General features: G+C 50.5%; 1 protein-coding gene across 1 annotated transcript in view; it reads left to right on the top strand.

The window, feature by feature from the left end:
• Positions 1-873: 873 nt before the first annotated feature.
• The window catches only part of AMOTL1 (angiomotin like 1), a 63,149-nt gene continuing 40,482 nt past the window's right edge, over positions 874-23,540 (top strand). Inside the window, exons 1-3 of the mRNA XM_084279213.1 lie at positions 874-925; positions 13,168-13,314; positions 15,122-16,007. Of these exons, the coding sequence (XP_084135339.1) occupies positions 883-925; positions 13,168-13,314; positions 15,122-16,007 (1,076 nt within the window). The 5' untranslated portion in view covers positions 874-882. The remainder of the gene's footprint in view (positions 926-13,167; positions 13,315-15,121; positions 16,008-23,540) is intronic.

Consider the following 23,540-nt stretch of genomic DNA (forward strand, 5'->3'; position numbering starts at 1 on the left):
CCTGGAACAGGCTGCCCAGGGAGGGGGTTGAGTCACCATCCCTGGATGTGTTTAACAGACGGGTAGATGAGGCACTCAGGGATATGGTTTAACATAGGACAGGAATGGTTGGACTTGATGATCTTAAAGGTCTTTTCCAAACCAGTCATTCTGTGCTCAGTTCCAATGTTTCAGACAGACACTCACTTGCAGGGATGGTACCCAACTGTCACCCCGCCTTGCACACCAACACGGAGGGAAGGGCACCTCTGGAGATGCTCCACTCAGTCAGGAACTGTAGCTGCTGGGGGTGGGATGCGGGGAGCTTGCGTTTGTGTTTCGGACAGGATTCGTGTGCCAAGGAGGTGACCCAAGGAGGCGTCCCAAGGAGGTGACCCAAGGAGGCGTCCCAAGGAGGCGTCCCAAGGAGGTGACCCAAGGAGGCGTCCCAAGGAGGTGACCCAAGGAGGCGTCCCAAGGAGGCGTCCCAAGGAGGTGACCCAAGGAGGCGTCCCAAGCATCCCCCGGGCAGGAGGCAGGGAGGCCGCGCTGCCGTACAGCTTCACCCCAGCGTGAGGCACCCAAGTGTTTTCAGCGGCTCCGTTTGGGGCTGCGGAGCTCCAGCGAAGCCCGCTGCCCACCCCTGGTAGCTGGACTTCCCCGCCGCCCGGGCAGCAGGCGCTCACGGCCGTGCCGCCCGGGAACGTGCCCGGCCGATACTCAGCCGCTGCCCCCCCGGGAGGCGCCCGGCCCCGCCCCGCCCCACCTCGGCCCCGCCCCTTCCTTGCCCCCCGCCGATTGGCCCCGCCCCGGAGGCTGGCCCCGCCCCCGCCGCGCTGCCCGCCCCGGCCCGGCCCGCGGCGGCCGGCGGTGCGCGCCTGGGGGCGGCGGGGAGCGGCGCGGATGGCCAAGGTGCTGCCGGGGGCGGCGGGGCGCGGAGCCGGAGGTAACGGCGGCGGGGGGCGCGGGGGTGCGTGTCCGTGCGTACGTGTGCGCGCACACGCGCGCCCGCGGGCGTGGGAGTGCGTGTGGTTTTGTCCACGTGTGTACCGGGGGTTGCGCCGGGGTGCGTACGGGCGTGTACGGGAGCGCCGGGGCGGGATGTACCTGCTCGTACCCGCCCGTGCGTTGGAGCGGGCGCTGCGTGGGAGTGTCGGGCCGCTCTGGGCTCGCTGCTCCCCGGGGAGGCGCCCCGCCGCTCCCCCGGGACCTGCCCCGTAGCTCCCCCGGGAACTGGCCCGCCGCACGCCGGGGATGCGCCCCGCTGCCTCCCGGAGGGGCAGTTACGGTAAGGCCTGGGCGTTGCTCGTCAGGCTCCTGGACCCGGCACACCCGGCTACCCCCGGGCTGCGTGGACACCCCACCCGGTGCGGGAGCGGGGGCGAGTTTATCCTCCCCCCACCCCGCTGCACCGTTAGGGCCGAGCAGCCCAGCCCAGCCCGGCCCGGCCGGCCGCGGGACACTCCATGTTTCTCCTCGCCCTGAGCCCTCCCCGAGTACTTCTGCGAATTTTCTCCGCTCCGGAAAGGCAAAACCAGGCGGGGCTGCGAGCCCGGGCTTAGCGCCGGAGCAGCCCCCGGTCCAACCGGGACGTTTGCGGTCGATTTCGAAGGAGGAACGTGTCGGGCGCGGAGGGGAAGCCGCCCTGGGTTGTCCTTTCCCGGGGTAGAGCGAAGCGATCGGCCGGGACCGCAGGGGGAATGTTTCCAGCTGGACCCGGAGCAGCCGCTTGTGTTTCCGCAGTAGCGATCGCGGCGGCCCCGCGGGTCCCTCAGCGCCAGGTTGTCACCGCTGGTCCTGGCCCTGCGACCCGGTAGGAGCGGGAGAGGCCTCGGAGGAACACCACCACCACCCCCACCCCCACCCCCCCCCCCCGCCGCCTCGGGAGCACCCGCGGGGTTGGCGGCGGATCCCATCCCGCTCCTCCGCCGAGGCCCGGGCGAGCGCGGCCGCGTCCCGCTGCGGGGAGCGTGGGGAGAGCCGAGCCGGCGGCAGGGTGAGGTGCAGGAAGGGCCTCCCACGCCGGGACAGCGTTTTCTCACGTCGTTGCTGTAGGGGGATGGTGAGAGGGAACTCTTACATTCAACCTTCCTGCCCCTGCAGCCAGAACAAAGATAAACCCCTGCCTGAAAAATAAAATCACTGGAAGAGGAGGGGGGAACCCCCAACAACCCCCCACGTGAATTTAACCCGAATCCTTCTGCCAGGTCTTGTGATTCAGTTTGAAATACAGGAAGGTCGCTGCTTGTTCTTTTTCCTCTGGAAAGAGGTGGGTTTTTTGTTTGTCTTTCCTGGTGCTGCGTGAGCCTCCCGGGAGCGGGGAGCAGCTGCGTGGGGAGCAGCGCTGGGGCTGCCAGACCCAGATCTGGCCACTGAGGCGTCTGCAAGGCCCTTGGCTGGCGCCCGCCCAGCTCAGGTTTTGTCTTTTCTTTGTATAAAAATAAACCTTAAAAAGCTTTGAGAGAGAGGGGTGGCCGCGAAGGTGAGGAGTCCCCTGGTCTTCCCTTTGCACAGCTAGCTGGCAGTGCTGTTCCTGCTCACAGGTGTGCATGGAGATAGGTATATTCATATGAATATATATAGTATTTTATATGTATTTTTACATAAATGTAGAGATATGTATACATTTCTCTACGTTTTATATCTTTATGCATTTACAAATATGTAGCTATATCAGACTACATGTGAATATAAAATACACTGATTATTTATACTTTTTTTTCTATATATGTAGCTATTACTAATGGCCAGAAAAGCTCTTAAAAGGGTCCCATAAATATGTTACCAAGAAATGCCTGAGTGGTGAGGACAGGGAATATCAGGTGGGTGTGAGCCCGTGATAAAACCTGCACTGGGTGCTGCCTTAGCCCAGCCGTGCTCATCTCACCTGAGGAGATAAAGTCAGGGCTGGTTTTAGGCTGTTAAATAGGGATGTGCCTCACAGCGTTGCAGTCACTGGGCCCCCCAGTTTCCCTGGGCTGTGTGGGGCTGGTGGGAGCTCTCCCATCACCTCCTTGTCTATCATCCTCTGTCCTGTTGTTCACTGCTCCTCTTTGCTCTCTGCCTGCACGTTTGGCAGGGTGAACTTTGCTTTCCCTCTTACACTGGAAAGCACTTGGCTGCTGGAGGAGGGCAGCTTCAAGCGATGCAAGCATGTGCTGCCTCTGAAACCCTGATGCCCACAGGATTGGTGGTTGTTCTTGTTTTTCATTTCCGTGTACCTGCAGCATCATGGGTGGGTGCAGGGGTAGTTCCTGGGGTCCTGGCTGCACACAGCGTTTTGAACCAAACCGCTTGTAGCATCCCGGATGGAGGGATTGATGCCCAGAGACAGATCTGGTGCTCCTCATAAGAGCTCCTCTCTGAGGAAGCATCTGCACGGAGCTAAAGGCATTATTTGGTGCTGATGCACCAAAGGGGGTTTGTAGCAGCCCTGGGAGGGATGTGTGTGGGGCTGCCCAGGGGGTCAGGCTCAGCCAGGCTCTGGGATGTGGAGGTTTCACAGAATCACAGAATGTTAGGAGTTGGAAGGGACCTTGGCTGATCACCTAGTCCAACCCCCCTGCCAGAGTAGGATCACCCAGACTAAACGACGCAGGAACACATCCAGGTGGGGTTTGAATGTCTCCAGAGAAGGAGACTCCACAACCTCTCTGGGCAGCCTGTCCCAAGGCTCTATTACCCTCACAGTGAAGAAGTTTGTCCTGTTCACATGGAACTTCCCATGCTCCAGCTTGCACCCATTGCCCCTTGTCCTGTCGCTGGGCATCGCTGAAAAGAACCTGGCTCCATCCTCCCGAGTCTTACCCTTTACATACTTATAAACATACTTATATATAAATATATATTTATATTATATATAATCACATTTTCTATTTTTTGGGACGACTTGGAGATGTTACTGCTGCACACTGCGGATTTCCTTCAGGAAAGTAACGCCTGCTAGTCCCCAGTGCCATTTTTTAAAGAACTGATAGGCCTATATGAGCTGCTTTAAAGGCCAGAACTGTTATAAATGTTATTCAGTGTGAAGGTGGGAGTACGTGCCTTGGGCAGCTTCCTTGTCCTGGAAACCATTAGGAGGACTGCTGCATGCTCAGGTTTTCACACAGAGACTATCTGCTAATGTAATAGTCCCAGTGGAAACTTTAGTGTTCAGGAATATTTTGCAGATTTGGGAAAAATCCCGGGAGGATTTTTGGTTTCATACAGCAATTGCTTTTTGGCAGCTTTGGGATGGATGTAATCTGGTTCCCATTTGTGTCCTGAATTCTTAAATGGAACAGCCTGCTTTCGGCTCAGGGCAGGAGTAGGAATAGATGGAAGTAGATAGCAAATTACATTAATAACAACAAGAACACCACCACCTCTGTAAAAAATTGGTTAAGGCGACTTTTCTAGTGAGACGTTGTGCTTGGGAAGTGTAGCTGTTCTTTTTTGGTCCTTTAAGTGACTTTTTCAGAAGGTGGGATGCTGCCTTGGGTGTAAATCTGGAGTAAATCTGTAGAAGTGGGTGAAGTTACCCTGGATTTGGACCAGCACGGGTGAGAGCGGAGCTTTGCCTTGCGGTGAAGCCAGCCCTCCGTGCAGCTGCGGGTCCTGTGGTATTTACTGGCACGCTCGCTTGTCACGGCCTCTCGGTGGCCTTGCCACAGCCCCGGCATGTCCCACGGCTGTGCTTGTCCCCACGCACGCCTGTACCACGTCTTTGAGTTGTAGTGGGTCCTACCTGTGCAAGCCAGGCACTGGTGGCCGGCATGTGTCGAGGCAGCGCCTTTCGAGGAGCAGGGTGATCCATAGGAGAACACTGCATGGCAGGAAAACCCCTGGGATTAACTAGTTGGGCCGTGCTTGGGATTGTCTGCTCTGACCGTAATGGTTAGCAGGAAGATGAGTGTGCTTTAGGCAGCAGAAACTCCAGTCATCAAGGCTCAGGCTGGGAGGTAATGAAATTATTTTATTAATTTAATTCGATTTATTTTAATGAATAGCTTTTTACTGAAAGCATTTTAATTCATAAGTCAGTCTCCATTTAAGGCCTAACCCAACGGAAATAATTAGAGGAGCGTTATTCCTCTGCCATCCCCCCTCAATGTGTACGTGCAGCAGGCTGTCAGTGAAGGCCCTGCCGGGCTGAGTGGTGCCACAGGGGCCCCCCAGGGTGCCTGGAGGGCAGGAGGCTCCAGGGACCTCCCCAGGGGTCTGGGCTGGGCACTTGCATCCCGCAGAGGCACTTCTCAGAGGTACCTCTCTCCCAGGATGGCTACCTGGGCTGGACGGGGGGTCCCTGCCAGTGATGACATGTGCCCCCTGCCCATGACCATTTTTGGGGCGATATTCAAGGGACTTTGGAGGCGATGGCTCCACACTGTCAGCCGTTACGGTGATTTTCCCTGTTTTAAATCTAAGCTCAGCCATCTGGGAGCAGAAACTAAAGGCAATTATCTTGTTAACGCTTCTGTGTATAATACCTTTATTAAATTTCTGCGTTCTAAAAGTGGCTGAATATAAATTGTGTGTAATGATAATAATAACGGGAGGCTCATAATTTTAATATATATTCTGGTGGGAAGGCAGTTTAATTTCTTCTTCCTTCAGACGCGACGCTTAAGAATAAGGCAAAGGCTCCACTCGGTGTAGGGGTATCACGTAGTTCTTCCCACGGATCAGATGAAGCGCCGTGGATCCTTAGCCTATGGTTTGTTGCCTGTCTGAGGGAAGAAGGAAATGCTCTGGAAATCTGAAGATCCATCCCATGGAGTTCAATGCCTGCATTTTCGGTTAGAGAGTACTGTACAGTCTTTGTACTATTTTTGTTCTGTCCTTATCCCAGGCTCCTTTGTACGCTGCAAGTTTGTGGGAATGACTCAGGGAGAAAGCTATTTAACCTAAAGGACACCACTGGCAAAAAAAATAGATGGATAAAGAGGGGTGTGAGTGACTGAGCGGGAACCGAGCAGAATACTTCGTGTGTATCTGAAGAAGAGGATCCCGAAACCTCCTCCAAATGGGGTGAAAACCCCATAGTCTTCAGATGCTGTTTGTTCAGTTCAAGAAGGGAGGTTTATAATACCGTTGCCTGAAGTAATGAGGAACTAGACTGAATGATCCACAGTCCTAGGTCCTATTTCTCTTCTGGTTAATTAATGGAAAGGCTTAAATATCCAAGTGACATGGATCATGCCGGTGCTTTTCTGTAACGTGATCGTTTTTAAAAGCAGTAAGTACAGCAAAGTTAATCATAGCTTAAACTCCCACTTTGCGAGTGTCTTGTCTGTATGTCATAGCTGCTCGATTTATGATTCTTTTTTTCCTCAGTGGAACAAAGAAGCCCTTCCCTAGGAGTTTGCAGGATGAATTTTTATCTTGGAATTTTTTATTTTTTTTTTCTTTTTTATGGCTTGTAAATCAGAATTTAGGGCATAGTGAAAATGTCTGCAGGCACTTTGCTGTGCTGACAAGTGGTGTGGCTGTAGAAGAAGTGTCGTCTCGCTCGCAAGCTCCATGTCAGACTTTGTATTTCACTTTTTTACTGAGAGTTCCTTCCCTTAATTTCAGCTCAGAATAATACTTACCCTTTTATCTCAGAGCAGCAATGCTGATGTCAGTCGTCATTCTGCCGCTGGCACTTTGATCACGGTGGAAATTTCAATTATTGATTCAATTCTGTGAATAAATTTAGGCTGGCTGCTTATTGCAGGCTCAGTGGTACAGCTACAGAGGCAGATTTCTAGCTTACAGTATACAGAGACCCTAATGATGGGCACGTTTGTGCAGAGCCTAGCGCAGCCACCTGGGGAGGAACATGCATCCCCTTCCTCCATAGAATTGATGCCCAGGTAACTGCTCCGTGCCTGAAACTGCGATGAAAACACTGTCCACGTTCTGCCTCTCCTCCAGAGGTGAGCCTGGGACAGCGGGGAAAAAAACAGCAGATTATTCTAACATTATAAAACCTGTGACCATCCGAGATGAAGGAGCTGTGATGGGCACTGTTTGCCCCCACATACCCATGTACTTGATTTCGTCGGGGAGGTGAGGAGGCATGGGCATCCGTGGGGCTTCTACCGGGCAGGCAGATTGGCTCTGCTCTTTCCAATATCCATCTGATCTCGTGCCAGGTTTGGGAGCCGCTTTCAAGGCGCCTTTGCTTCACTTCACTTGCAGGTTTTTTGCTTGCTTGCTTTGTTGTTATTTTTTTTTTTCTGAGGGGAAACATATATGAAAATAAGCTCGTGGGGCTGAGCTTTCACAGAAAGTGTTCATCCCTATTGGCAGTTAACTTTGGATGTGTTAGTACAATTCCTTGGGAGAGGTGGGATTTGGCTGCCTCTATCACCTTTTCTCATTAGTCTTGTTAGTGCTTTCTTGGATGAGGTACTTTTTGGAGAGTGAAATGTCGGTACCTGAGCTGGGAGACTCCAGGAGCAGTTCTTGAACAAGGGAACAGCACAGTGTAGATCCTGGAGCTAATACTAGGATGAGAACTTCTTTCCCCAGGACAGGGAGCTGTGGAGTGGGGGCTTGGTCTGGTGAATCCTGCCAGGCACAGAAGTGAGGTTTCTCCCAGCTCAGATGTGGCAGATCCCTGGCTTTCATGTGGGAAATGAGAGGTGTTGCTTGCTCACATCTGGTGTGTGTTATCTGGGTTGGATTTCTGTCCTGCAAGATGTTGCTCTGCTCCCGTGAAAATAATACTAGCGATGCTTGTACAGTCCTTGCGGGGCTGAGGAGCGCTGGGAGTAGATGTGAGCTTCCCAGGCAGAATTATGGTGTGTGAGGCCAACCCAAAAAATGACCTAAAAAACTTCAGGGAGTTGATGATGGGAAACGATCTCCAACACCTGCCTGACCCCCTGCACTTTATCAGAGCTGGGGCTGCAAAGGAGTTGGAGCACCACTGGAGGAGATCTGCTGGAGGTACGGAGAGCATCCTTTGTGCCACTGTTGGAAGTAGTGCCTCCACTTTTAGTGCCTAAACCAAGAAACAGGACAAGTAAGTTGGGTTTGTTTGTTTTTTTTTTTCTGAGCCAAAGGAAACACAAATCTTCCTCCCAGCCTTGAGAGTGGGGCATGGCTATGTGGCCATGGTATGGCAACTCCCTCTTGAAACTGCGCTGATGTTTGGGAGAGAAACTAAGGTTTGTTGGCTGGGATGTACATGGATGGCTGTCCAGCCTTGATGGAGAGTCCCTGCAGCCATTGGAGGGACTGATGGGTTTGCCCTTGGAGATTCATGGCATGGCCTTCAGGCAGCCCCTGGGACCCTGGAGCCCTTCAACCATCCTTTTGTTATTTCTCTTAAATAATTATTTTTCTTTCTTGTTGACCTGTGATTCTTTTATGAAGCAGCAGGGCAGGGCGAATGCTTTAAATGTGGAATAAGGTATTTGTACTCCTTTCTGGCTTGGCTGTGAAACAGGAGGACAGATGTGGGCTTGGAAACGATGTCATTTTTGTTCTGTCATTCTTGGACCTCCCTTACAAACCGCGGCAGGGTTTATAGGAAAGTGTAAAGCCACCTTACTTACTATTTAATTTCAGTTGATTGCTTTGGATGGTATTTGAGACACCTCGGTGTCTTTTGAACCACTAGGTCAGTAGGGTACAAATGGGAAGAGGATTATTTTGGAGGAGCTCTGTGGGGTTTTTTTTGGCTGTGTGGCATTTTGGGTGGCAGAGGAGGAGCCGTGTGTGCCAGCAGTGCTGGCTGTGCCACAGAGCAGTCCCCGGGCGGGCAGCAGAGTGTGATGCGGAAACTCATCACCCCAATTTTGCCTCGAGGTGTTGCCTCTAAATAGCAGCAAGCTGTCTGTGCATAATGGGTGTTTTTGGTGTTTTACTGAAGGTAAGAGTAGTACAGTTTGGCTGTAAGAGAACTGTCTTCTCCAAGTGTGTTTTTGAGGAGGCGATCTGCTGCTTGGGGATGCTGTTACTGCTCTATGACTGTGGCTTTCCCGTAATGTCACAGCAGCAAGCTTCCTATGAGGTTTTGCTTTAGATCCTTCTCAAAACCAGACTGAAACCACATCAGAAACAGGAAATATTTAAGCATTGCTTCTCTGTCTCTGGGTCCTTGCTGACTGTCTGGTGTTGATCTTCTCAAATGATTCACTGCAGTAGTTTTGAATCTTCAAATAAATTGTGCTGCTGTTTAGTAACCCTCCAGGGTAAGACGTCTGCTTCTGTGTGGCGCAATGCATGTTTAGCTTTAAAAAACCCAAAAACAAACAAAAAACCCCAAATTAATTGGTGTCAGATGATAATTTTGAAGTGGGAGAGTCAGTAGAGATGCAGAAATGAAGGCCTGGAGCGGCTGCCCAATTCAGCAAGGACTGAACAGGACAGAAACGTCGTTTTGTCTTACAGGGTTGGCTGTAAAAGTTACCATGTATATGGCAATTGAGGAGGTGATGTTTATGGACTGGGCTCTCTCCAGGCAAACACCAGCCGGCTCAAGGCCGGAGTCGTTGCTGACCAAGGCCGAGCCCATCAGTGGTGGTCACAGTGCCTCTGGGAATCACATTTAGGAGAAAAAAACTGCAAGCAGCTGCTTTTTGCCCTCAAAGAAGGGAATGAGAAAATGTAAGAAACTGTGCAGACACCAGGGCCAGGGAAGGGGGGCAGGAGGCACCCCAGGTGCTGAAGAGAAAGATGCCCCTGCAGCCTGTGGAGAAACCCATGGTGGAGCGGGTGTCCCCTGCAGCCCATGAAAAAGGCCGAGACCCCACCTGCAGCCCATGGAGAGGCCCCACGCTGGAGCAGGTGGAAACATGGAAGATGCTGTGACCCACATCAGAGCAAGCTTCTGGCAGAACTTGCATTCCATGGAGATAGAGGCCCACACCAGAGCAGATTAATGGGGAAGACTTGTGACTCCATGGAGGACCAGGCTGGAGCAGTCTGGGCTTGAGAGACTGAGAGACATTCTATGATTTATGACTGCACCCCATAGCAGTGACCCACTCTGGGGCAGCTGGTGAAGAGCTGACACCCCAATAGAAAGGACTCAGGTTAGAGGAGTTCATGGAGGACTGTCTCCTGTGGGTGGGACCCCACGCTGCAGCAGGGGAAAGGTGTGAGGAATGTCTCCTACCTCCCGCTAAGAAGGAAAACAACTTATTTTCTGACTGAAACCTCCATTCTGACCAAACCCACATTCCTTGTCTCCCCCTGTGACACTTGGGAGGGGGGAGAAGGGAGAGAAATCATGAATAATCATTTTGGGGGATTGGACTTGATGACCTCTTGAGGTCCCTTCCAACCCCTAAAATTCTATGAATCTGTGATAAAGTTGGGTGTGCAAAGAAGGGAGGGGTGTGGGGGAGGATTTTTAAGATTTGGTTGTACTTCTCATTATCCTACTCTGGTTTCACTGTGTGTGTGTAGTGAAGTAAATTAGATTTTATTTTTTTTTTAAATTCCGTGTTGAGTCTGTTCTGCCCACGTCACTCACTGCGGAATGATCTCTCCCTGTCCTTACCTCAACTCCTGAATCTCTCAATATATATTTTCTCCCCTGTTCAGCTGAAAAGGGGAGTGATAGAGCTGCTTTGGTGGGCGTCTGGCCTCCAGCCAGGGTCAAACCACCAAAGTGATGATAAAACAGCACCATAGGTGCAACAAAGTGCACTGGTCTCTGCCTGAATCCTAGCCACTTGATTTTGACTCTGATGCAGCTGAGCAGTTTAATAGATGCTGGCATTTACCAGTCCTGACTTTAGTACAGTATTTCTTTGCTATGGCCATAGCCCCCAAAGACAAGCAGTTAGGGGGGAGTTTCTGCTCTTGTTACAGACAAAACAGGTCTTTATTCTCCACTTTGCATCTTGGAAAAGTTGAAACCATGACCCTAAGCTGCCTACAGACTCAAAATGCAGCAAGCGAGTGTACAATTTTAGTAACTGTTTGTTTCTTTTAAGGTCTGTTTGGTGAGTGGTCAGGCTGAGCTGGTAGCTGCTGGCTGTTCAGGTCTCCTGTAATGCTTGAAACTGCTCATCTTCCTTAGATGTGCTGATTTTCTTCATTTCACACCAATCCCCCTTTTATTCATAAAACACGCCTGGGCACAAAACTCCCGTTTCACACAGAATTCCCTATTCCAAGGCAGGACCATGTGTGTGGAGGAACAATGACGGGTGTCTCTACTGTTACTTTGTACCAAAATAGAGTAATAAGGTTGGAAATTAGAGTTCTTGAGATTTTTTTATTGGATCTTTATCAACATCAGCACTAATTCCAGACCAGTCAACCCTACTCATTTTCACGAACATATTCAGCTTAGATCTACTCAAGTGAGCAATCTTTGCCTCTTTCTCTCCAAATATAGATAACTACTGTACACATTCATGCATAACATGAATGGTGAAGTGGTGAATTCATTAACATTTTGTAGAAATGCCCATTTTTTTTTCTCCTCTGGGCACAGGAGAAAATAGTATCTGCATCTTCATGCCTGTAGAGAGGATGGGGTGGATCCTGCCCCATGCTACCCCTCTGCTGCCCTGCTCCATGCAGGGGCACAGGGTTAGTGATGACATAAGGAGAGCAAAGCAAGTTCCCAGTGTGATATATGCCAGTGAGCATGCAGGTAGCTGAGCACAAACCAAGTGTTAAGGATTAATAAGTTCAGATAATCCATGGCTGATGCTTTTTCCCTTGCAGAGCAGGGTGCTTATGGTCCCTGTGCTCATGGGCTTCCTGCCCCACTGCGATGGACAGATGCTTTGATGGGATGGATGGTGCCACTGCAAACCCTCCTCCTGCACAAGCAAGTCCCTCAGCAGCAGCAAGTGCTGTAGGTCGATGGCCATTCCCTTACTGTAAAACCTATGGCAGACGGTGGTGTAAATGTAGAGTGATTCTGCTGTGTCCCTGCTGCACCAGGGTGTTTGGGGCCAGGAGATGCTCACCGCCAGGGTTTGGACCTCAAGTAAGTAGGAAGTGGAAAATCATGGAATCATGGAACAGCAGAGGTTGGAAGAGATCTCAGAAGATCACATAGTTCAACCCTGTGTGGGAAGGGGAGCCTAGATGAGATTGTCTACCACCCTGTCCAGTTGCATCTGGAAAATCTTGTGTGATGGGGACTGTACCATCTCACTGAGGATGTTGTTCTGGTGAATGATTCTTCTCATTGTAAAGAATTCCTTTCTTATGTCAAGACAAAACTTCTCTTAGTACAACTTGTACCTATTGCCCCCTATCTTCTCCGTGTAGCTTCTTGTGAAGAGAGGGTTTCTGCCTTCTTTGTAGCTGCCCTTTATGTACTGGAACACTGATGAGGTATCCTTCCCGAGCCTCCTCTTCTCCAGAGAGAAAAGACCTAACTCCTTCAGCCTTTCCTCACAGGGCATGTTCTGCAGCCCTTTGATCATCTTCCTGGCCCTCCTTTGGACCCTCTCCAGTCTGCCCTTATCTTTCTTGAAGTGTGGGGTCAAGCCAATGTCACTCCAGTCTCAACACCCCTGTGATGCATTTTGTAGGAGCTCCTTAAAACAAGCACTGCAGGAGAAAGCCAGCCCTGAGAGCAGATTTAGGATGAGCCTTGTTGCTTGCCAGGAGAGCTTCCTGCTCACTGATTGTGAAGGGGGCTGGGGAACTAGTCCAGACGTCGATGTCTGTGGGATGCCGGGGTTTGGGCGTGCAGCTCCCGTGCAGTCAGTCTGCCGGACATGTTCCCATGGCCCTCCAGCTACATCCTCTCCGTACCATATTAAGAACATCTGGACAAAGTGATTTATAAACTCCCTCCCTTGACAGCCTTGACTGTATTTTATGTCTCAGGAATTTTCTGTGTTACTGAACTGTAATTCATGAGCAGATTTTGTGGTAAAGCCTTTCACAGACTTGAGCCCTATTGAATGTGGGGCTGGGTCATCACCCTTCCCCTTCCTCTTCCCTTCCCTTCCTTCCCTTCCTTCCCTTCCTTCCCTTCCTTCCCTTCCTTCCCTGTCTGCTCTGGAGAACTCAAGGCCAGATTGGGTCAGTACTAGAAGCGGGACTGATGTCTTGGTGGCTGCCTCTTATTCCTCAGAGCTAATGTGTTATTTAGGTGGCTGGCTCAGTGGCTTCTCAGGTACCTAACCATCCTCGAGAAACCATCTTGGACTTTTATCATAGGTCATGGCTTTATATTTTGTCATTAAGATGTTTTATTTACTGACAACTCATTCTTCTTTCTTGCAGGCTCCACATCTGTTTGTTATAAGCCTACTAGCCCAGTCCAGGTACTGGAAGATGCTGGCTTTCTTTACCAGGATCACCAGTTGTTTGCAGGCAGGCATGAAGTTTCTCTACTAGCAGCTGAAACAATTGGTGCCAAAGAAAAAGCTGGTAAGTGCCTGGCCACACGTCCATACAAAACCACTGTATTTCCGTCCAGATTTCTCTGGAAGCATAAATTGAGCAGTTTAGACCATTTACAGGTAACATTTACAGAGTTGAAGGCCATCCTTGCTAGAGTCAAAGGGGAGTTACCTTTGAGTGTTATGATGCACCCTTCTTTGTCCCCTTTGCCTGTGGAGGATGACGCTTTTCCTCTTGTCCTTCAAGATGTGACTGCTCTTCATTGCACACCTGGACTGAGGTCCAGAGCTTTTTGTTGATGGAGCAGGACCACAGGCAGTCTGTGGAAGTCTCATGGTAGTCACTTCTTTTGGGCCTCAACTGCTAGGCAAATAAAGTACGTCTCCCAAATGTAAGGATGCTAACAGATGACCAGTACAGAGGTGAAAATCCTTCTGATGCATGATAAAGAGCTGCCTTGACCATGTGACATTGGCTTTATCCACTTCCTCAGGCTTATCTTAGGCATAGTCTAACAGCAGGCTGTGAGCTTTCTGGTGTCTTGGGAAGACTTAGGTCTGCACAAGTGTCCAGAATGGTGAGGCTTCTGTGCACTGCAGTAGCATGGAGAAAACACAAAGAGTTTGCTCTAACTGCAGAGACCTATAAAGTAGGTGGATGTTGTGCAGACAGGTAAAGGTGTGTGTCTGTGCGTCTCTGGCCCAGGGAGCTGTTGGACTCTCTGAAAGCTGGTGGCCAGGATGCAACCCCAGTGAGCCAGGCTGGCAGGCAAGTAGCGTTGTCTGAGGGGAAACATGAGAAGTGTATTTTGTAGGGCAGGTGTGGAGTGAAACAACCTGGGAATCTTCTCTCCTCCTCGAGCCCCACAATCATCTTTAAGGCTTTGACGCAAAAATGTTAGTGGAAGTGACCTATTCTCATAGTTAAGAGTCAAAGGCTTTTCTTCCCCTGGGTTGTATGTAAGTTATCCCACAGCATGTGCAGTAACTGATGAAACCTCAGGGAAATACCAGGCCTCAAGAGAAAGCTTGCTTAGTAACTACTTTCAAATGCCAAAAAATGAATATAAGTTCTTCTGACAGACTCCTCTGAGAACTGGAAACAGCGGGAGACAGAGAGAAAGTTGACAAGAATGACCTCAAGAAACTGAACTGAAAACAGCACCTCCTCCTTCCCTAGGAACATGGGAGGACTCTGCCCAGAGCTGTGGGCTTATTCCCCCTTTTATCCGCACTGGGGACTTTCAGATTCCTCTTTAATTACATTTTAAAATCCTTTTATTTTCACTGTCATTTCAGAGTTTTTCTGTGACACAACCTGTGTTTTCTTTTATCGTGGCAGGCGGTGCACTTGTTTGGGGGGGATGGAATTTGACTTATCTGACTTTGGCTGTCAAAATGCAGCATCTTGTTTGTCATTGCCACACAGGCTGCCTCGGTGAGCCTCACAAGGCATCTCCAGAGAGTTTTAGCTCATGCGTATCGTAGAAAAGACTAATTTCCCTGTGATGTTGCCTGACTGTGTGTTGCCTTGCTGGGGGTGTTTAGAGCTGTGGGTATGGGGTGCACAGAGAATGTGGAGAGAGGAGGACAGGGTCACTGCTGACAGAATTAGGCATGAGCTGGGGTGGGTGAGCAGGGAGCAGTGCCCTTCATCCTTTGCCGGCTTCCAGCCATGTTCCCTCTATTTCCAGGGGGACCCTGGTAGGGCACTGCCCCAGGGGGGCATACTGGGCAGAGGGTCGCAGCCATAGGGTGTAGGAGTGTCAGAAAGGGAGCGGGGCCGAACCTTCCAGGCAGCAGCGCTAATGACCTCACTCTCTCTCCCTGGGCAGCCGAGGAGGCCCTCTGCACCCTGCGCCCACCCAGCTTCCGCCGGGTCCCAGAGGCGGAGATGCGAGGGACAGACGAGGTGGCAGCCGGCACCGTCCTGCAGCGCCTGATCCAGGAGCGGCTGAGGTATGGCAACCCCAGCGAGAACATGAACCTGCTGGCCATACAGCACCAGGCGACGGGCAGCGCCGGCCCCTCCAACAGCACTGCCAGCACTCTCTCTTCCGCAGAAAACCTCGCTCCAGAAGAGCCGCCAATGGTCCAGCCGTCAGGGCGGCAGGAACCACAGGGGCAGGAGCACCAGGGGGACGGTGCTGTGATGGAGAAGCAGCCCAGGGCCCCGCAGCCTCCTCATGGCACCGAGGAGCTCCCCACCTACGAGGAGGCCAAGGCCCAGTCTCAGTTTTTCCGAGGCCAGCCGCTACCGACGGCCACTGCTGCCGCACCGGCTTTTTATGGCACATCCAGCCAGAAGTCCAGGACAGAGGGGAGGCCGACGGTGAACCGGGCCAACAGCGGGCAGGCACATAAGGACGAGGCACTGAAGGAGCTGAAGCAGGGCCATGTCCGCTCACTGAGCGAGAGGATCATGCAGCTCTCACTGGAGAGGAACGGGGCCAAGCAGCAGCCCCCGGCCCCGGGGGGTGCAAAGAGCTTCAAGGCAGCCCCGCCACCCAGCAAGACCACGGACCCACGGGGTCCACCGCCCGAGTACCCCTACAAAGGCAAGGCGACGGCCCCCAGCAGCAAGGTGCAGGAGCATGGGCTCTTTTACGGCGAGCAGCCGCCACAGGATGTCCTCAAGGCCTCCTACGCCACCCCCCAGCCCCCTCGGGCAGAGGTGGCCCTCGTCCGCTACCAGCCGCCCCCGGAGTATGGGGTCAGCAGGTAATGGCTGTCAAGGGGGGGTGGGTCTGCTGGAGGGGCCGTATCCTGCCCTTGCTGGAGGAGATGGCTTCTATAGGGCTTGGGCCTTGTGTAGACGTTGTCCCCGTGAGCTTCAGCCTCAGGCATATGGTGAGGACATCATAGCCCCGTGGCTGGGCCTGCACAGGATGGCTGGTGGAGGCACCTACATCTCCAGGAGGGCTATATAAAGCATATACACTGCTTATGCCCTACTTAAAGCTTCCCAACAGAGCTCACGTGGGGGTTTCACAGTACCAGGCCCCTCATGCTGGGCCTCCCTGTGAGCACGGGTTTATTCCAAGCACATTAAAAATAATCCAGAGCATTTAGTCATTGTGAGCTGATCCCCTGTGAGTGGTGTAGGTCCTGCCCCAGCACCCAAGCAGGTTTGCTGCCTTCAGAGGTGATCCCGTGTGTTGAGGACTCCCTTTTCCTTACTGTACCTAAAAACAAGTGTTTCCTTGTCTCTTTGACCACCCAAACAGTATTTTGCTGGGTTTGGAAGACTGGGGTTGTCTGGTGTGATTGTGGGTGGTTTTCATGTCGCAAGCTGCCTCAGAAGGTCTTTTCTGACCCTAAAACCCCCAAAAGATTCTGTCAGCATTGATAAGAGTTACATGTACTTATTTTGTCATAGCGCAGGCACAGAAGAAAGATGCTGCAGCTGACCTGGCTCTTCCTTTCCAAAATTTCTAAGGCATGAAATGAGGGAGAGAGAGCTCTGCCCTTCTATATGTGCAGAAGTGATGGGTTTCCTGTCAAGACAGGGAGGAACTCAGAGCGTGTCTTTGATGAAAGCTGCAAAGCAGTTGTGACAAGCGGAGGGCCCATGCTGAGCCCTGCTGGCTTTCCTCCAGCTACGCACGTGTTTTGATTGCCAGCCTGCCACTGTGTGGAGTTTGTGCAGTTTCTTCAGAGCGAGATGATATTTTTAAGAGCTTGTTGAAAATCTCTGGTTTTGCTAAGAAACAGCTATATGAACTCAAGGGCAGTGGGCTGAAGTTGGGGCTGCTGCAGCCATTTGTGGTGCTACAAACCTCTCCGGCACTGAATACCAATACCTGAAAGGTGCCTATACCTGAAAGGTGCCTATAAGAAAGCTGGGGAAGAACTGTTCGTAAGGGCATGTAGCAATAGGACCAGGGGTAACTATTTTAAACTAGAAAAGGGGAGATTTAGATTGGAAACTAGGAAAAAGTTCTTCAGTAAGAGGGTGGTGGATCACTGGAACAGATTGCCCAGAGATGTAGTGAAGGCCCCATCCTGGAGATACTCAAGGTCAGGCTTGATGGGGCTCTGAGTGACCTGATCTAGTGAGTATGTCCCTGCTCACTGCAGGGAGGTTGGACTAGATGGCCTTTAAAGGTGCCTTCCAACCTAATGCATTCTGTGATTCTATGAATGCAGTCATCCCCACAGAGGAGGAGCTGGTTTGTGGTTTTTCATTACTCTTGGAAATATAATCTGATTCTGTACCTCTGGAGTCTGTTCTGCTGAGTCTGTGTAAGCGAGAAGACCTGGGTGCTGTATGCACTGCTGCAGCTAACTGGGAGCAGCACTGGTGTTGAATAGGAAACCCTTTAGGACCAGTTTCAAAACTTTTTCCAGGTGCCTGATCAGCAAAGTTAATGCTGAGAAACCCCTTGACTTCAGCAGAGCTTTCCACACTGCAGTGTGGGCCAGCCCTCAGCTTTATCTCTAGGTGCTGCTGGATCACCCAAGCAACCCTCTGGCTCATGATGGTGGTTACTGTTCATTCCCAGTAAGGCAGCGTGGTTTAACCCCCAAATCACACCACAGAGCAGATGCCTGCTACCCCTGCGTGCTGTTTTCTTTGCATGGCAGTGGAGAAACGTCCCTTCTGGTGAGTTCAGGGGCACTGGTGGGATGTGTTGTGCAGCAGTGGACTAGCAGCATGGCAGAGCAGTTTGCAGACTTACTAAAAACCTTGGTTGATGTCTTTCTTGCTGCTCGGCAAGGTCCTAGACACCTCTCAGTCTGCATATATTCTTGCTGGCTCTTCCAACATGCATTTCCAGAGACAGGTTAGGAGGTTGGCACAGCTGGGGGGTGTTTCACCAAAGCTAAGTTTGGTCTAAGGCGTATGGTCTCTCTTGAGCTTGCTTTAAGGAGGTTCTGGATCATGGCATGAAGATGGAGATTTTCAGGTCCTTCTTAGCTCCTTTCTTGTGGTACCTGGATTTTGGAGGATGTTTCCTGCCTGTGTGTTCCTGCCAGCTCTGTTTTATGTGGTAGTTAGCACTAGCAGGACAGTTGCTCACTTGCAGAACGTGTGTTGTGCGATTGCTTCGCTCAGCGGCAGCAGCTGTGGGGGGAACGTTGGGCTGTGCAGGAGATGTTGGCAAGCAGTGACCTCCATCCTTATCTTTATTTCTGTGATACCCGAATGTCAACCTTTCACTTTGCTTGGTTGCACTGAAATACTCAGTGCTGGCATTGCCCAAACTTGTTCTTCGTTGATGTGAACTGGTTTGGTCTCTTCTCCTTTGCCATATCCCAGCTAATAACTGTGTGGGCAGCAGGATCCCCTTATGGCTCTGCTACCTGGGAAGAGTTGGGTGACAAAAGTCTTTAGGAAGTGGCAGTAATCCCGGTGTGCTCATCACTTGCCATTTCTCAGTCAGCAGCAGCTGTGCTCCAGTGCATCCCAGTACGTGTCTGGGGCTGCGTCATGGGATGGGCTTGCCCACGTCTGGTTAAAATGCAATTTCACACAATGGCCTCTGCCCCAAATGTTTGTCTCAATGGAGAGGGTTAAGGCAGGTTACCTGTCTGGGGATGCCAGCCCCATCTCTGCTAGAGGACTTGTCTGGGTGGCAGCCCCTGGGCACTGCTGGAGGAGAGCCAGGATCTGTGTTACACTGCAGGATGGCTCCCAAGCACAAACCTTCCTGTGCTGCTCTTACTCACTGCTTCTTCCCCCCTTACCTGGGCCCTGGGGAGGCTCACAGCCAGCTGTCTGGCTGGGATGGAGCTAAGAGAGGTTGAGGTAGGGGGCTGCCTGGTTTCATATGGCTAATGGAAAAGTAGGGTCTGGAGAGGCTGTTTTTTTTCTGTTAGAGGAGCAAGTGAGGTGAGAAATTCCAGCTTTCATCTCTTTAGGAGGGCCTGGGAAAGAAGCTAATGGAAACAGAGCTTTGCCCGTGGTCAGATGGGAATCTCATAAATCCCAGCATTTCCTGGCCATAGCTGTTCCCCAACCCATCCAGCCTGGCATCCTCTGGATAGGGCCTGTGCAAAAGGCTTCTGCCTTCCGGAAAAGTGCTGTATCAGTCCAGGGAAAGCACCCACAGATACTAGGGAGGGAGAGGAGCTGTAGGGTCACCAATCCTCCGCTCGCCCCCACCTCGGTCCTTCTGCGATGAGGGAATTGTGGTTTGAAACCTACCATTTCTGGCAGAGAGCTGTTGAAGGAGATGGGATGGCTGAAACTCCTTTTCAATTTGCTCTTTGGTTGTCTTTTTTTGTTGGTTTTGGGGGTTTTCTTGCATGTGGCTGGTTTTAAAGGGAATCTTGCCTTTATAATCACTGTGGTGAACTCTCACAACTTTGCTGTATTTGATATTGTCCTGAAAACCTCAGAGTCGTATGATGCTGCAGTAATTTCAGCATTCATATAAATTAGACTCAGTGGCTTCTGCTTTGTGGACATCACAACTGCACAGCAGAGCTTAAATGCTGAAGCTTAAAAAGAAGAAAACCCAGAAGGCAAATAAAAACAAGCTAATATTTGTTCCTGGTTTAAAATATCAGTATTTTTAAGCCAGTTGCATGATGCTTGGGGCCCTGACTCATGACTTCTGAATGCTTTTAGTTGGCCAAGTGTAATAATCTTCAGAAAACTTTTCCTTTCCTAGATGTGCAGCTATTCCTGAATGGAGGCTTTGCTCACTTTCCTTAGGTAGATGTTCAGAGAGTTGCAGCTTGTGAAGTAAAAGGGCTTGGAATAATCTAATTTAGTCGTTTGCACAATGCTGTGAATTAATTCCAGTTTGGAAAACATTGAGTCTGGGTGATTATAACACTCTCTGTCTGGAGAATCCATCAGGGCCTTTACAGACTTGTTCCACTAGCTAATTGACATCTCTGGCACAGGTCTGCATCTTGGGCTTAGCTTGTATTTTCTAGTTACCAACTGGGATTATGCAATATCTTTGTCAGATACAGTGAGGAACCCAGTGCTGTCAGCCCTTTAATGCATCTAACAGCTTGAGTCCAGAGCCCCTTAACTATTGTGCTGTTGTCAAACCCCTTTTTTCACTGGGAAGCTAGCTGGGCACTGCAGCACAGGCTGTTCAGATACAGTATCACCTCTGCAGTGCGACTCAGTGTTCTCTTTTATGTAGCTAATTAACACTTGCTGGTTCGGACGTGGTACCCCAGGAACTCCCCATCCAGCTTGTTACCCCGTCAGGCATGTGAGGGTAGTCACAGCCCAGGGTCAGGTTTCCCACCCTTGCTTGCTGTGTTTATTCCTGGGTGGATGAAGTTGGACCTGCTCAAGTCCATACTGTTTCTCTGTGCCCTGCTTACGCAGTGATCCAGATCGCTCAATGCAGTGAATCCCCTTCATTGGTCCCAGCTGCCCTTGTCAGATCCAGGTGGCTTTTATCCTGAATGATTTCTTTCTCTGGGCTGTTAATAAAATGTGTGTATAATGCCAGTGAAGCCTTGAACTGGAACCACCATTGCTTGTCGAGGGGACTACTCTCATGGCAGGCACTTTTTCATTCCAATCTAATCCATACATTTCAAAAGACAGCATGCAACTGAAAAATAAATCTGGGCTGGTTTTAGTGGGATAACATTCCACCCTGCCTGGATGTAGAAGCCTATATTTAACTGCTGGAATAGTCTGTGGCTTCTCTGGTTATTTGTGTATTAAACCCCCCCTACACACATTACCGCTGTTTTCAGACAACCTGTTGATATTTACTCATTCAACCACATGTCTGTGACTGCTGAGGGGACTACAGAGAGCTCTTTTTCCTCCCCAAGACACCCCAGGCAGTCAGGCAGGCGTGCTGGCAGCATGGCTAAGCCAAGGGATGTCACACCCAGGTTGACTTCTGTTGGTGATTCTCTGTGAAGATAACCCGAGCGCAAGTGTGGGTTGAAGGCTGTGCTCCCAGCTGATGTGGATGCTGGCAGCCCTGCAGAAGAGCTTTGTACCCTCTCCTGATGGTCTAATCTGCCTTTCATTAAAAATAAATGACAGAGAAATGAAGCCATTCCCATGGCTTGGGTGATGCCCATGTCATCTCTCTTTACCTTTCTGTGTTATCTTGGATGGTTCTTCTAGGAGCACAGAGGTTGAGGGAAGCACCTTTGCCTTTGCTGAGTATCAGCTGGGCTTTACAAAGAGTATCTATTCTGAGTGTGGATCCCTGTGAAGAAACACAATACCCCATCTCTTAACTACAGAAGATATGTTTAATACAGCCAGTGTCTTTTCAGCTGATAATTTTGCCTTGCAAATGTTTAATGTAGTCACCCCTGGAGCAGACGGGCCAAGTCTTTCAAGCACTAACAACCATCACTAACAAAACAGTGAATTCTGCAAAATGATTTGTAAATACAGCTTTGTGTTGCCAAGGTGTTGTGACCCTTGCTGGTTCTGTAAGCCAGGGGATACCATGAGGGCTGCATCTTGGCTATGGAAAGTCTTCTCCCATTTCTCCTATCAGCATTTAATGATGGGTCTGTAACTGTGTTTTTTTTGAGTCATGACCATCCGAAGGGGCTTACAGGCTTTCCCAGGATTTTCTTTTCCCCCCATGGTGACAGCACTGATTCCTCTGCATTATTTGTGGCTACAAAGAACAGCATTTGAAGTTTGCTTCAGTCTGCAGAAAGCACAGCTGAAGTCTGGTAGACACCTGAGGCTGAGGTTAGTATCTCCAGACTCAAGGGTCCAGGTCAGTGGGCAGGAATAAGCACCTTTCACACGCTTTTTACTCTGACTTTAAGGTAAAAAAGCCTAAGGCAGCTTCAATGAACTGCACCCCAGAAAAGCCTCTTTCTCTTTGATGACTCAGCTGGAGCATCCACAGTAGATGTGAAGTTGTGAGATTGAGTCCCTTGGCGAGTCTTCCAGAGATGAAGTAGGCTGGTCTGCCCTAGAGGCAAAGGAAAGCAAAGTGTTCGGAGAAAGATGAGCTAAATAGGTTAGAGGAGGGCATTTTAATAATGAATGTAAAGGTCATGGTATTTTGGAAACAAAGTCCCTGCTCCACTGGCAGTTCTCTGTCCCAACACAGAGGAGAGCTGCGTTGTACCTGTGGCAAGGCAGAGGTGGCTTTCCCTTTTCAGAACATCTACAGACATTTTTGGTTTGTTACTTCCTCATACTGCTCAGCTTTATTAAGCTATAGCTGTTCTGTGTATATGATTTCAGCAGCTGGTCAACTACAAGTGGACTTTATCATTAATTGTCCCTTCAGGGTTTCTTATTCCGACACACAGCTACAGATTCCCCCCCACATTCCCTTCCTTCCTGTGTGTTGAACATTCTTGTTTCCAAGGGTTCCTGTACATCAGATGTGTTAAGACCATGCCAAAGTTTGAGTGTGACCAAGCACTGGGACAGATATTCAGGACCTGTCTGGATGCCTACCTGTGCAACCTGCTCAAGGGGATCCTGCTGTAGCAGGGGGGTTGGACTAGATGATCTCCAAGAGGTCCCTTCCAACCCCTACAAATTTGTGAATCGGTAAATTTGGGGTTTCGGTGGCCTTGCTGAATTCTGTGGGATTTCTCATGAAAGTGAGGTCTACAGTCAAGTATTTTGCTGAAGACAGTGCATTACAAGATATATTGTATATATAAATATATATATATCAGGCTATACATTGCTTCAGAGGGTGTGGTCTGGTGACCCTAGCATGGTAGCCCTTGGAAAGCTCATTGTCTTCATGGTCCTTGCCCTTCTAAAAGATGGTTTCCTCCTTTTATTCTTCTTTAATTCTTTGTTTTGCATTACAAAAGTATAACATGAGCCAGCAGTGTACTCTTGCAGCTTGCAAGGCCAATGGTATCCTGGGCTCCATCAGAAGAGGAGTGGCCAGCAGGGACAGGGAGGTGATTGTCCCTCTCTACTCTGCCCTCGTGAGGCCCCATCTAGAGTACTGTGTCCAGATCTGGGGCCACAATACAAGAAAGATGTAGAACTGCTGGAGAGGGTTCAGAGGAGGCCACAAAGATGATTAGAGGGCTGGAGCACCTCCCCTGCAAAGAGAGGCTAGAGAAGAGAAGGCTGCAGGGGGACCTCATTGCAGCCTTCCCGTCCCTGAAGAGAGCAGAGAAACAGGAGGGGAATCAATTTTTTAAAAGGGTAGATAATGGCAGGACAAGGGGGAATGGATTTAAGCTAAAGGAGGGAAGGTTTAGATTAGATATTCGGGGGAAGTTTTTTACAGAGACAGTGGTTAGGCACTGGAACAGGCTGCCCAGAGAGGTGGTGAATGCCCCGTCCCTGGAAGTGTTCAAGGC

Source organism: Gallinula chloropus, assembly GCF_964237585.1.
Source record: "Gallinula chloropus genome assembly, chromosome: 1".
Lineage (NCBI taxonomy): Eukaryota > Metazoa > Chordata > Aves > Gruiformes > Rallidae > Gallinula > Gallinula chloropus.